The sequence below is a fragment of the Schistocerca serialis genome, chromosome 1, assembly GCF_023864345.2.
Source record: "Schistocerca serialis cubense isolate TAMUIC-IGC-003099 chromosome 1, iqSchSeri2.2, whole genome shotgun sequence".
In the NCBI taxonomy this organism is placed as follows: Eukaryota; Metazoa; Arthropoda; class Insecta; order Orthoptera; family Acrididae; genus Schistocerca; species Schistocerca serialis.
The window spans coordinates 728846060-728859103 of record NC_064638.1 but is presented as its reverse complement, the minus strand read 5'-3'; the positions used below and the strand labels follow the sequence as shown (position 1 = coordinate 728859103).

General features: G+C 44.8%; 1 protein-coding gene across 1 annotated transcript in view; it reads right to left on the bottom strand.

Moving 5' to 3' along the window:
* The window catches only part of LOC126427947 (tyrosine-protein phosphatase non-receptor type 13-like), a 723279-nt gene that overhangs the window by 256383 nt on the left and 453852 nt on the right, over positions 1 to 13044 (bottom strand). Inside the window, exon 3 of the mRNA XM_050089870.1 lies at positions 3684 to 4109. Coding sequence (XP_049945827.1) covers positions 3684 to 4109 — 426 coding nt within the window. The remainder of the gene's footprint in view (positions 1 to 3683; positions 4110 to 13044) is intronic.

Sequence of the window (13044 nt, the reverse complement as noted above, 5' to 3'; positions counted from 1 at the left end):
AGCAGCGTAACTCTGCACTCTAAAAATGCCTTATAAAATTTTTGGATGTGCAAAGAAAGATACGTTACTTTTTGCTTCTGCTGATAAATGTGAGATCTGGCTCTTCCAAGCTTTTCAACTTCTACTTTTCGTATGTCCCATCATCCTATCTCAGTCAGTGTTTCGCATCGATTCAGTGGATAACCTCTCCATATCTTTTTTTTTTTTTTTACCAATACAATTACTTTATTGTATTCTTCTGTAACGCCACAGTACAAATGCTTCGATTTTCTTCTTTTCCAGTTTCCCCGCAGTCCATGAGTCAGTTCTATACGATGCTGTGCCTCAGACGGACTTTCTCAGAAATTTATTTTGCAAGTTATAAATTTAATAGTGGCGTAGTCTCGCCTCCAAAGCAGCACACAGCAAGCGAGTTCGCAGCCATTCCCCGGAAGGCGAAAGAAAAGCATAGACACTTTTTTGGCGTCTGGCATGGCTCTTCGTGCCTCTGCCACAACCAAGCACATTACGTGATTCTGCACGCGTCTCTATGACGACGCTTCGGTGCTGCTGCTGCAGCTCTACAGACGAGTATTGTTTCAGTCGCGTAGTCACCGTACCGTCAGCAGGCGTATCCGTGTAAACAGGCCGAAAGACTCATCATGGATTAATTACACTATTGTCAGACAGACTCTCGAAAGAGTGTCCATTAAACATATGCGAATTCGTGTCAGGAGCCATTAACGTGGAACGTAGACATAAAACTAATCGTAGAAAAATCAGATACCAGGCAGATTCTTTGCAAGAATGCTCTGGAAGTGCAGTCTATCGACGAAGGAGGTAACTTACGAAAGCCTCTTTCGACCGATATTTGAGTACTGTTTGTCATTCTGGGATAATTACCCGATAGAACCGATAGACGAAATGGGAAAGACTGAATTACAGAACGTGCTTAGTCATAGATTCGTTTACCAATCGCGGATACTTGAAAGAGAAGTTCATCCAATTACAATGGCAGATGCTACAAGAGAGGCGTTCTACGACACGATGTGGTTTACTGCTGAAATTCCATGAACGTACTTCCCTAGAAGAACCGATGAATATATTGCTTCCTCCTATGTACGAGAGTGTGCTGAAAGCAGTGCCTCCGAATTTTTTGTTCTGTTCTCAAGATCAGTTGAGGTATTATGTCGCTTCGAAGATGGCGGTCTGTAACGTAACTGTATCGGTGTACTGCGAGACCCCCAGAAAACTGAAAGCACTGATTCGAAGAGTTCGTCCACACATGGAGCACCCTCTCCTGAAGCATGACCTCATTTCGATAGTGATGAAGTGAAACAAGCGGAGCTGAGGTTCTGACTCCGGCAACAAAGTCAAACATTCTACAGTGACGGTATCAAAAAACTGACGTCTCGTTGTAAGAAATGTGTTCGACGCCAGCGTGACTATGTCGAGAAGTAAATATGTAGGCAAGAAGAATAAAGATGTAAAATGTTAATTAAGTATTTATAAAGCTGTGTAAGTTTTCACGTAAAGAATTCGAAACATTATTTTTCAGTACGCACTCGTATATCTCGCTAATACAATATTTGGAAATTTGTGGTAAGGTCTTATGGGACCAAACTGCTGAGGTCATCGGTCCCTAGGTTTACGCACTGCTTAATTTAACTTAAACTAACTTACGCTAAGGACAACACATACACACCCATGCCTGAGGGAGGATTCGAACCTCCGACGAGGGGAGCCGGGCGGACCGTGACAAGGCGCCCTACACTGCGCGGCTACCCCGGGCGGCCGAATATGAGGGTCACTCCAAAAGAAATACACATTATTTTTGTAAAAATACAGTTTTCATTCTGCATGTGTGAAAGTTTTACAGTGTGTAGATACATCCTTCCCGCTTGTTTTCAAACTTAGTTCAACCTGTTCCCGCGAGTGGCGCAGTCACAGCATGTCTTCAAGATGGCTGCTACACTTGACGTTCGTCAGAAGCAACGTGCTGTCATAGAATTCCTGTGCTGTGAAAACAAGACAGTGTGAAACATCCACAAGAGGTTGAAAAAGGTGTATGGAGATGCTGCTGTCGATCGCAGTACAGTCAGTCGTTGGGCAAGCAGGTTACGTGATGAAAGCGTACACCGCAATATTGAGGATTGTCCTCGCAGTGGCAGGCCTCGTACTGCACACACTCCAGACAATGTTAGAGAGTTAACGAATTGGTGACTGCCGGCAGACGCATCACAGTGAACGAATTGTCACGCTACGTTGGGATAGGGGAAGGAAGTGCTTGCAGAATACTGAAAAGTGTTGATGTTAAAAAAGGTTTGTGACAGGTGTGTTCGCAGGATGTTGACAGTGGCCCACAAAGAAACAAGAAAAACGGTATGCAGCGAACTTTTGGAACAGTACGAGAATGGTGGATATGAATTTCTTGGAAGAACTGTGACAGGTGATGAGACATTGCTCCATCATTTTTCTCCAGAGACGAAGAGGCAATCAATGGAGTGGCATCATGCAAATTCACCCAAGAAAAAAATTCAAAACCACACATTCTGCTGGAAGAGTTATGGCTACCTGTTTTTAGATTCCGAAGGGCTCTTGCTTGTGCACATCATGCGAAGTGGAACCACCATAAATTCATATGCATATGTGATGACACTGAAGAAACTTCAAGGTCGACTGAGTCGTGTTCGACCAGATCGGCAAAAGCGGAATGTTTTGCTGTTGCACGAGAATGCACGGCCACATGTCAGTCAAAAAACCCTGGAAGCGATCACAAAACTCGGATGGACAACACTGAAACACCCGCCTTACAGTCCTGACCTGGCTCTATGTGACTATCATCTCTTTGGGAAACTGAAAGACTCTCTTCGTGGAACAAGGTTTGAAGATGATGACTCCCTTGTGCACGCTGCCAAACAGTGGCTCCAACAGATTGGTCCAGAATTTTACCGTGCGGGTATACAGGCGCTGGTTCCAAGATGGCGTAAGGCAGTTGAGAGGGATGGAAATTAAGTGGAGAAATGAAAATATTGTTCCTAAAGGATGTATCTATACACTGTAAACTTTCAAACATGTAGAATGAAAGATGGATTTTAAAAAAAATAGTGTGCATTTATTTTGGAGTGACCCATAATATGAGGACAGTATTAGAGAGAGATGAGGGTATTGCAGTGCCTTGGTTTTTTGGCACTGCAATATCGTATTTATCCGGCCACACCGGGCAAGCGACTTCCGAATAAAATGTCTCTCCTGTACAGGAATATACATAATGGATTTACGAGTACAGGTTGTAGACGAGTGACTGACGACGTACGGAAGTTTGGGTTTGGCTGTGAGTCGTGCTCGGGTAGCCAAATGGTATGGCGACCGCTAGCGATAAGCGGGAAATACGGGTCCGAGTCCCGGTGCTGCACAACGTTTCATTGTCATACATTATACAGCTTCTGGGTGTAGACAATTGCAACCCCGAATACATATAATGGATTAGACGGACTCACGCTCACACGGAGGCGTACCAACAATTGTTCTTTCCGCACACCATTGGCGACTAACAGGACAAGGAAGAAGTGATAGTGGTACACAAAATATCCGCTGCCACTCACCAAAAGTACAGAAGCAGATGTGAATGAAAGTCGGTGACGGAACTACTAGTTGTCAAGGGTCTTCTTTCGCTTTAGTGTGTGATGGGGAGGCGTACTCACCGGTGTTGAGGAACGGGTAGGTGGCGCAGTGGCAGGTGGCCTCCTCGCCCTCCTCCTCCTCCTCCTCCTCCTCCTCCTCCTCGTCGTCGTCGTCCTCCTCGTCGTCGGGCGACCGCTCGGAGCCGTAGCCCTGGTCCAGCCCGTTGGTGGCGTCGTTGCAGTCGAGGTGGTTGGGCAACGAGCCGCAGAGCGCGGCGCGGTCCTTGCAGAGCTTGCCGCTACGGCCGCCCCCACCGCCCCCGCAGCTGCGGCCCCTGGCGCCGGGGGCGGGCCCCGCGGCGGAGGCGGCTCCGGCGGCGGTGGCGGCGGCCGCGGTGCGCGGCAGAGAACCCGAGGAGTGCGCGCGCCGCCCCGCCAGGCCCGCCGGCTGCCGGCTCGCGCTCGATCCCATCGCCTCGCCGCCGCCTACATCGCACCCGCCGCAACCTGCAACACACCACCACTCACTCAGTCTCCCGCTAGAGAACGAGCGTACAGCTTAAACGTAACATCTCGCTCGTACTGTATGTGTGGTGTCACCGCCAGACACCACACTTGCTAGGTGGTAGCCTTTAAATCGGCCGCGGTCCGTTAGTATACGTCGGACCCGCGTGTCGCCACTGTCAGTGATAGCAGACCGAGCGCCGCCACACGGCAGGTCTAGTCTAGAGAGACTCCCTAGCACTCGCCCCAGTTGTACAGCCGGCTTTGCTAGCGATGGTTCACTGTCTACATACGCTCTCATTTGCAGAGACGACAGTTTAGCATAGCCTTCAGCTACGACCTAGCAAGGCGCCATATTCAGTTACTATAAATACAATCTTCAAGAATGTGTTCTGAACAGATAATATTGTGAATCGTGTACAGTCAAGAGCGACTTTCATCATTAATGGATTAAAGTTAAGTATGAAACTAATTACGTCCGCTTTCTGAATTCTCATTCCTTGTCATTTTCCAGACCCCACGTCAGTATAGTTCTTCCCTCCTCACGCCAGCCTGCTTGAGCTAAAACGCGTGCATTTCGGCCTCCACTCGTAACAAGGTGTTGGCTCTTTTGCTAACACAAAAGTATGCGTTCGTACTGTACTGCTTTAAGCAAATACAGCCGTATACAATGATCGGCTGAGACCCGATGGGAGGTTCAGAGCTAATAGGAAACATTTGTCTTCCTTCGCGCACAGTGGCATCTTTCATCCGTGTCAAAGAACTACGTAATCAACATGGAGGCTATCTATGCATTACAGCGCTCTGGTGGCAGTAGCGAGCAACACAGGCTGCCGTATTTTACAATTTCAAGCACACCGAATATTTCAACTGGACAGATGATGGAAATCACGTGTTTCTGTCATCGAAATGTAAATTAAAAGTATTTCGGTTGATCGTAAAACATGTATAGTGTATGGGCAACGTACGATTCTATTAATCTTAGTACTGATTCGGTAGGAATGTCGCACTTTAGCTAGGTACTACCACGTTTTCACATGTAACATTTCTTATACATAACTGTATTTGCCAAATTTCTACATCGTATTTTCTGGATCTTCATGGTCATTTAGAATGTCAGGCAGATGACTTTATTAATATACAGTTCTCTACTGCATTTAGTTTGTTTTAGTGTGTCGACAATACACGTCTGTCCGGAGCAAAATACGTGTTAAACAACAACTACAATAGGCATATGAACTATGCATGTATATAAACTCTAAGTTAGTCTTTATTTTTTGTACAAAATTCTTTTGAAAAGCAAGAAGCTGACAATTATCGGTAACCAACAAATTTGGAAACAAGTGGCAGCCTCACGTCTTCTGGTAAATGCTACTTTCTGAGAAACAAAAATCCTAAGCAAAATGAGATGAAACATGAAAGTCCTATCTTCCGTTAGAACTGCTGTAAGCCACACAAAAAATGTGAATCTCGAACAAAAACCTCTAGTCCACGTATCTGGAATTGTCCTCAACAGCAACGATAATTAAGCCTTCGAGTCACATCTCAAACTATCTTTATTTTACAACTACTATAGTCTGCTTTCTCCATAAATACCAACGACCTATATATATACATTTCTTTGGTAGATACGTAAGACAGAACTGCCTAGAGTGAATCCCGCTATACGTTATCCAAATGAAGGATGTAATAACTGTAAGTAGGAGTTACACTGAAATTCTCGAGTATCTATAGGATAGGATACATTGGTAATTACACAAATACGTTTATTTACATCAAAGTCACCAGTACAATGCGGCAGCTCGCAGATCCCAAACATCTCGCTTGAGATATCACTGAAGACGAAAAACGCTCTGTATATTTGAGAATTATTTCCGGAAACATGTCTGGCGGGCAATAAACAAAGAAAAAATTCCGACTGGCAGTAGCTAATGTTACTGTATGGCGAACAAAACTGTATGATTCTGAGCTAGCTGACGACTAAATCGCTCAAGACGACGTTGCAAAATATGGCGGCTAAGTTCTCAATTGGCTTCAAATATGACGGCACCTTGACTGGTCTACGTTTTTTACGTAGTCGTTGATTCGCGACATGTGAAAGCTGTGTGTTACATATACCTGTTGAGTGTAGATAATTGCAATGGGTGTGTGCGAATAATGTGATGTCATGTTTGTGTTGTATGATGATGAGAGAAAGGAGAGGATGAAGCTCGGTATGGGAACAAAGTCGCCACCTGTCTAGTTGCATCAAGTAGACTCCCGCAGTCCACATCCGACAAAAGAATCGTCATTAACAGTGTCATCTACCCTTGTCACCATTATACGGTTCGGAGACGTTTGAATTTTTTCCACGATTCTGACGCAAAGATTGTCGACAAAATTCTGATGGTGAAAATTTCTTACAGGTCCAGACTTCGAAGCGACTACCTCTGTCAGGAGTTCCACCGCACAGGCATATTTTATTCTTTTACTTCCTTATGATGACAACCGCAACAAGTAACAACGGTGTTACCGGTTTGCTCATCTGTCAACAAATAAAAAAGAGGGACAAAGAATTCGTTGGAAAATCTGTAAGATCTGCCTTGTAACTACGTAATCAAAAAAGAAGAATAAAATTATATGTAAATGTTCAAGTTGAACAAATGTGATAACAATCAAGAATTTGTTTCGCAAGTTTGAGACAACTGGTAGTTCAAAAAATCAAATGGTTCTGAGCACTATGGGACTTAACATCTGTGGTCATCAGTCCCCTAGAACTTAGTACTACTTAAACCTAACTAACCTAAGGACATCACACACATCCATGCCCGAGGCAGGATTCGAACCTGCGACCGTAGCAGTCGCGCGGTTCCGGACTGCGCGCCTAGCAACTGGTGGTGTTCGTAATGACAAGTGTTTGCCATGTCGATCGTACAAGAAGAGTTAAAACGCCTGAAAGCGAGAAGACACGAACTGTGTTTCAAACCAGCTCGAGGAAATCGAGCAGACGAGACACACTGCGACAAATTATTGTTTAAAACCTGTATCTCTTTCCATACAGAATTCAAACTCATCAGCCATTAGGCTCCAGGGACATGGAACAGCGGCTGTGTTTCACTAACACTATTGTACACGGAACTGACGGATAGGACTTTGATGTAAATATGATTTGGTTTAGCGACGAAGCCCACTTTGTCAATAAGCAAAACTGGCGCATTGGGGAGACTGACAATCCACATTTAGCGAGCGAGAAGTCTCCTCAGCTTTAACGGGTGACTGTGTGATGTGCAATGTCCACTCACGGAATAATCGGTGCGATATTCCTTAATGGCACGCTGACTACCGAATGGTATGTGAAGGTTTTGGGAGATTATTTCATCCCTATTTTCCAAAGCGACCCTGATTTCGACAAGATGTGGTTCATGCAAGACGGAGCTGGACGCCACCAAAGCGAGAGTGTGTTTGATATCCTGGATGAGCACTTTGAGGATCGCATTCTGGCTCTGGGGTACCCAGAGGCCACTGGCATGGGCCTCGATTGGCCGCCATGTTCTCCGGATCTGAACATATGCGTCTCCTTTTTGTGGGGTTATATTAAAGACTAGCTGTACAGCAATAACCCCAGAACCATTACTGAGCTGAAAACAGCCATCCAAGAGGTCATCGACAGCATCAATGTTCCGACACTTCAGCGGGTCATGCAGAATTTAGCTATTCATCTACGTCACATCATCGCCAATGACGGCAGGCATATCCAGCACGTCATAACCTAAATCCGAATAGGTTTTACACGTTGAATAATGTGTGTGAAAGCCGTAATTTGTAAGTAATTTTGTGTTTTTTTCATATGGTTCAATAATTGTCTCCTTGTACAAGCCAAGATTTTATCTGTTTTGTCTAGTCATAGTCTACATTTACGGAAGAAATATCCAATTCGAGAGAGTATGGTGACGCGATTTTGAAACACTTTTATACAAATTTAAAATAATTTTTAAATATCATCATATGTATAGTGGGGAGTAGAGGACAGGATAGTATGGGTACAGAGCTTGATGATGCATTAAACAAGATAATTATTGCGTATGAGTAATAATCAAGCATAATAAAGCAACGTAGTGTAGGAGCAAAAGTAATTATTTGGGAACTATGTTTTTTACTAGAAGTAAAGTTTTCACTCCACCTATAAAATCATGACGTCTGTCTACTGTTGCCTGTATGTTCGTTGACAATGCAACAGGAGCGATAAGTCAACACCTGCAACATGTACTTTTAGCGATCATTTCATTCTTGTTTTATCATTACATTGCATGTTTTTATATAATCCGTAACGAACTCTTTTCTCGTCTTTTTTATCCATTGATAGCTAATCATGACCGAAAGACATATTTCCAAATCTATCCAAGGGTTTTGATTCTTATGACCATTAAATTCTACCGAAGTAGTGTGTGTGTGTGTGTGTGTCTGTGTTTATTGAACTGGGGACCCAGAAACGACGGAGAGGCTTTGTCCTGCCGTAGCCCTCAGTGGTTCACAAGCCCACAACAGGCCACAGCAGTCCACTCACCCCACCGCCGCCCCACACCGAACCCAGGGTGGTTGTGCGGTTCGTTCCCCCAATGGACACCCCCCCCCCCCCCCCCTTCCCAGGCAACGTCTCATACCAGACGAATGTAACACCCCAAATGTTTGCGTGCTAGAGTAATTATGGTGTACGCCATTATTGTTCTTAATATGTATCAAAGACTTTTCAGAAATGGTACGCATAGGGGAACAATTCCTTTGCAGATGATAGCACTATTGTACTTACAAATAAAAAGCCAGAACGCCCCGGTCGGGGAAGCAAATGAAAGCCTACTGGTCAATAAACGAACTGAAGCTGAACATACGGAAAACAATCAGAACGAATTTTAGTCTGAAGAGAGGGGAAGTAATACCGTTACATTAAATGTGGATGACATTTCCGCAAGTTTTTTAGAAATGCACAAAAATTGTAATTAATGCTATTTGTCAGTTAAGTGAAATTAGCGCAAAGAAGATAATAACCAAGAGAGTTTTGTTCTTCGAGTCCTGTCGTCAGCGTGTAAAAGTAAGTGCCTCGTTGTTGCGAATAGGTTTAATAGCAAAGGAGTAATAAATTCAAACGTCTTGCTTGATGCGTCAGTTTCTCACGTATCTCAGTGTTTATGACGACATATCAGCTGAACTGTGTGTCGAGCAATGATTTAATTCTTCTGGTTTATTCAGTGGTGCATGTGAATACTATCTGCAAAATGTGTCGCGAATACAGTTCGTAGTAAAGAAGTAAAAAAATTAAAACGTAATTATTTCATGAGGCAGTTTTATCGCATGAACAGCGAAAACGTAGTAATCGATAGTCTTCTGTCCTTTTATTATTTTGTAAGATTCGTTGGCAAGAAAAAAATTCTTAATAGATTGAAATTATGTGCAGAGTTTGTTGCAAGTGTATAAGTGTTCACATTCTCAAAGAGTGGATGACTAAAGTACAGGCTGTCATGCCATGTGTGTTACACTGCTTTTTCAACCAAAACTCCGCCCCCTTTGATGCGCAGGTGGTTCATTACCCCACACCGATGATTTCCACACAATAAGTGATACGTGTACCAAGTTTTATTGAAGTCGATACAGTGATTTAGGAAGATATGCGGAATATACACATACTAACAAACGTACATATATACGTACAACTGTTTCTGTGATATGTATGGAATATGAGTGTCATGGTAACAAAATCGGAGAATTAATCATTATTTGGGAAATGGTCTCTTATTAGATGCAGATTGTCTGTTTATGTATCCAGAACAACCTTAAAGAAACTCCGACGGAATAATTGTCGACTGCAACAGCCTGCCTGTGTCCGCCGATAACTTTTTCCTACTGGAGTTTAGCTCCTGCGTCATTAGCGATCCTGGCGCAGCCGTAATGGCAGAGGCATCAAGTATTTCCGTTAATACAGTGAGGAAGAGACTAAGCATCTCTCTTCCTTCAGCACAGTAAAATGAGTTGTCCTTTCTTGTTCAGCTAATTGACTTGGGGATAAGGTGGCTCCCCTTAATGAGCTTCTTCCAGAGAGAGACCTCGAAGAGAGCAGGGTGCGCCTGCCGCTTTAACCCTCCGCTCGGTCAGAGCAGGGACTCCACACGAACGGACGCCGGGCTGATGGTAAGCGCCTTCTTGCGGGGTATCGGCCGCCCAGCCACCCGGCTTCGGCCATCCATCTTGGCCGCTCTGCCGTGCTCCCACGAGATCGCGCCATCCCCACCCCCGTACCCATCGCGAGGAGAAAACGCTGAATTTCAGATTTTCTTACGGAAGCCGCTTGACATGTACGGAATTGGGAACCTCGCTTGCGCCACGCAAAGTTGGCGGCAGACTCGCACAGTCGTCGCCCCAACAGCCCAACTTTAACTTCGGCGCTGCTCTCGCTGTGCAAGACACGTGGCCGCGGCTACGGCCAACTTTCATTCGTTTTGACAGAGACGAACACAGCAAAGTGGACACCCCAGCGTGCTGCTATGCAAACACATAGTTGCTCATTCGGTGAGGAAGCAATCGGTTATTGTACTTGACATTCACACGATTCACTCGCTTTTTTGCGTGTATGAGCATAAGCAGTAGAGTCCTTCAATAAAATCCGAAATAAATAGCATAAAAAGTCTCTCTCAGATAAGATCTGGACCTGCTTGTCAAAAACGATTATTTGTTGTACACTACTGGCCATTAAAATTGCTACACCACGAAGATGACTAGCTACAGACGCGAAATTTAGCCGACAGGAAGAAGATGCTGTAATATGCAAATGATTAGCTTTTCAGAGCATTCACACAAGGTTGGCACCGGTGGCGAGACCTACAACGTGCAGACATGAAGAAAGTTTCCAACCGATTTCTCATAGACAAACAGCAGTTGACCGGCGTTGCCTGGTGAAATGTTGCTGTGATGCCTCGTGTAAGGAGGAGAAATGCGTACCATCACGTTTCCGACTTTGATAAAAGTCGGATTGTAGCCTATTGCGACATTGCTGCTCGCGTTGGTCGAGATCCAATGACTGTTAGCAGAATATGGAATCGGTGGATTCAGGAGGGTAATACGGAACGCCGTGCTGGATCCCAACGGCCTCGTATCACTAGCAGTCGAGATGACAGGCATCTTATCCGCATGGCTGTAACGGATCTTGCAGCCACGTCTCGATCCCTGAATCAACAGATGGGGACGTTTGCAAGACAACAACTAGCTGCACGAACAGTTCGACGACGTTTGCAGCAGCATGGACTATCAGCCCGGAGACCACGGCTGCGGTTACCCTTCACGCTGCATCACAGACAGGAGCGCCTGCGATGGTGTACTCAACGACGAACCTGGGTGCACGAATGGCAAAACATTTTTTCGGATGAATCCACGTTCTGTTTACAGCATCATGTGTAAGTAGGCTGTTTATGTTTTCTTATTGGCAACGTTACGTAGCGCTCAATATGAAAATCACTGGCTGTGCTGTGTGCAGTCTGTGGCTGCTTTGCATTGTTGTAATTCTCGCCATTGTAGTGTTAGGCAGCTGGATGTGAACAGCGCGTAGCGTTGCGCAGTTGGAGGTGAGCCGCCAGCAGTGGTGGATGTGGGGAGAGAGATGGCGGAGATTTGTAATTTGTCATGAACTGCTATATTTATATATGATGATATCAAGGTAAATACATTGTTCGTTCTCTATTAATATCTTTCATTTGCTAACTATCCCTATCAGTAGTTAGTGCCTTCCATAGTTTGAATCTTTTATTTAGCTGGCAGTAGTGGCGCTCGCTGTATTGCAGTAGCTTGACCAGCGAAGATTTTTGTGAGGTAAGTGATTTGTGAAAGGTATAGTTTAATGTTAGTCAGGGCCATTCTTTTGCAGGGAATTTTGAAAGTCAGATTGCGTTGCGCTAACAAAATATTGTGTGTCAGGTTAAGCACAGCCATACATAAATTGTTCAAAGGGGACGTTTCACATGATGGTCGCATCCGTGTTTGGCGACATCGCGGTGAACGCACATTGGAAGCGTGTATTCGTCATCGCCATACTGGTGTATCACCCGGCGTGATGGTATGGGGTACCACTGGTTACACGTCTCGGTCACCTCTTGTTCACATTGACGGCACTATGAACAGTGGACGTTACATTTCAGATGTGTTACGACCCGTGGCTCTGCCCTTCATTCGGTCCCTGCCGAAACCCTACATTTCAGCAGGATAATTCACGACCGCATGTTGCAGGTCCTGTACGGGCCTTTCTAGATACAGAAAATGTTCGACTGCTGCCCTGGCCAGCACATTCTCCAGATCTCTCACCAACTGAAAACGTCTGGTCAATGGTGGCCAAGCAAATGGCTCGTCACAATACGCCAGTCACTACTGTTGATGAAATGTGGTATCGTGTTGAAGCTGCACGAGCAGCTATACCTGTACACGCCATCCAAGCTCTGTTTGATTCAATGCCCAGGCGTATGAAGGCCGTTATTACGGCCAGAGGTGGTTGTTCTGGGTACTGATTTCTCAGTATCTATGCACCCAAATTGCGTGAAAATGTAATCACATGTCTGTTCTAGTATAATATATTAATGTCCAATAAATACCCGTTTATCATCTGCATTTTTTGTTGGTGTAGCAATTTTAATGGCCAATAGTGTACGCTGTCTCATGAAAACTACAGCGTTATGCAGGCAGCATGTGACAGACGTTAGTGACGTGTATTGTACTTCATGCACATGACTAGCATTGCTGCGAATCGCACAAAGTGCGTAGAAGTAATGACTCTTCAGTCTGTACAAAAGCTTTGCTTACGCTGCGGGTCTCTCATTCAGAAATCGCATTTGAATGCAGGTTGTCTGTCATGAGTTCTTGTGTCTCGTGTAAGATGGAGAAACGCTTGTCAGAATGAGTCGGAATTCGATAAACGGGAGAACAGTGG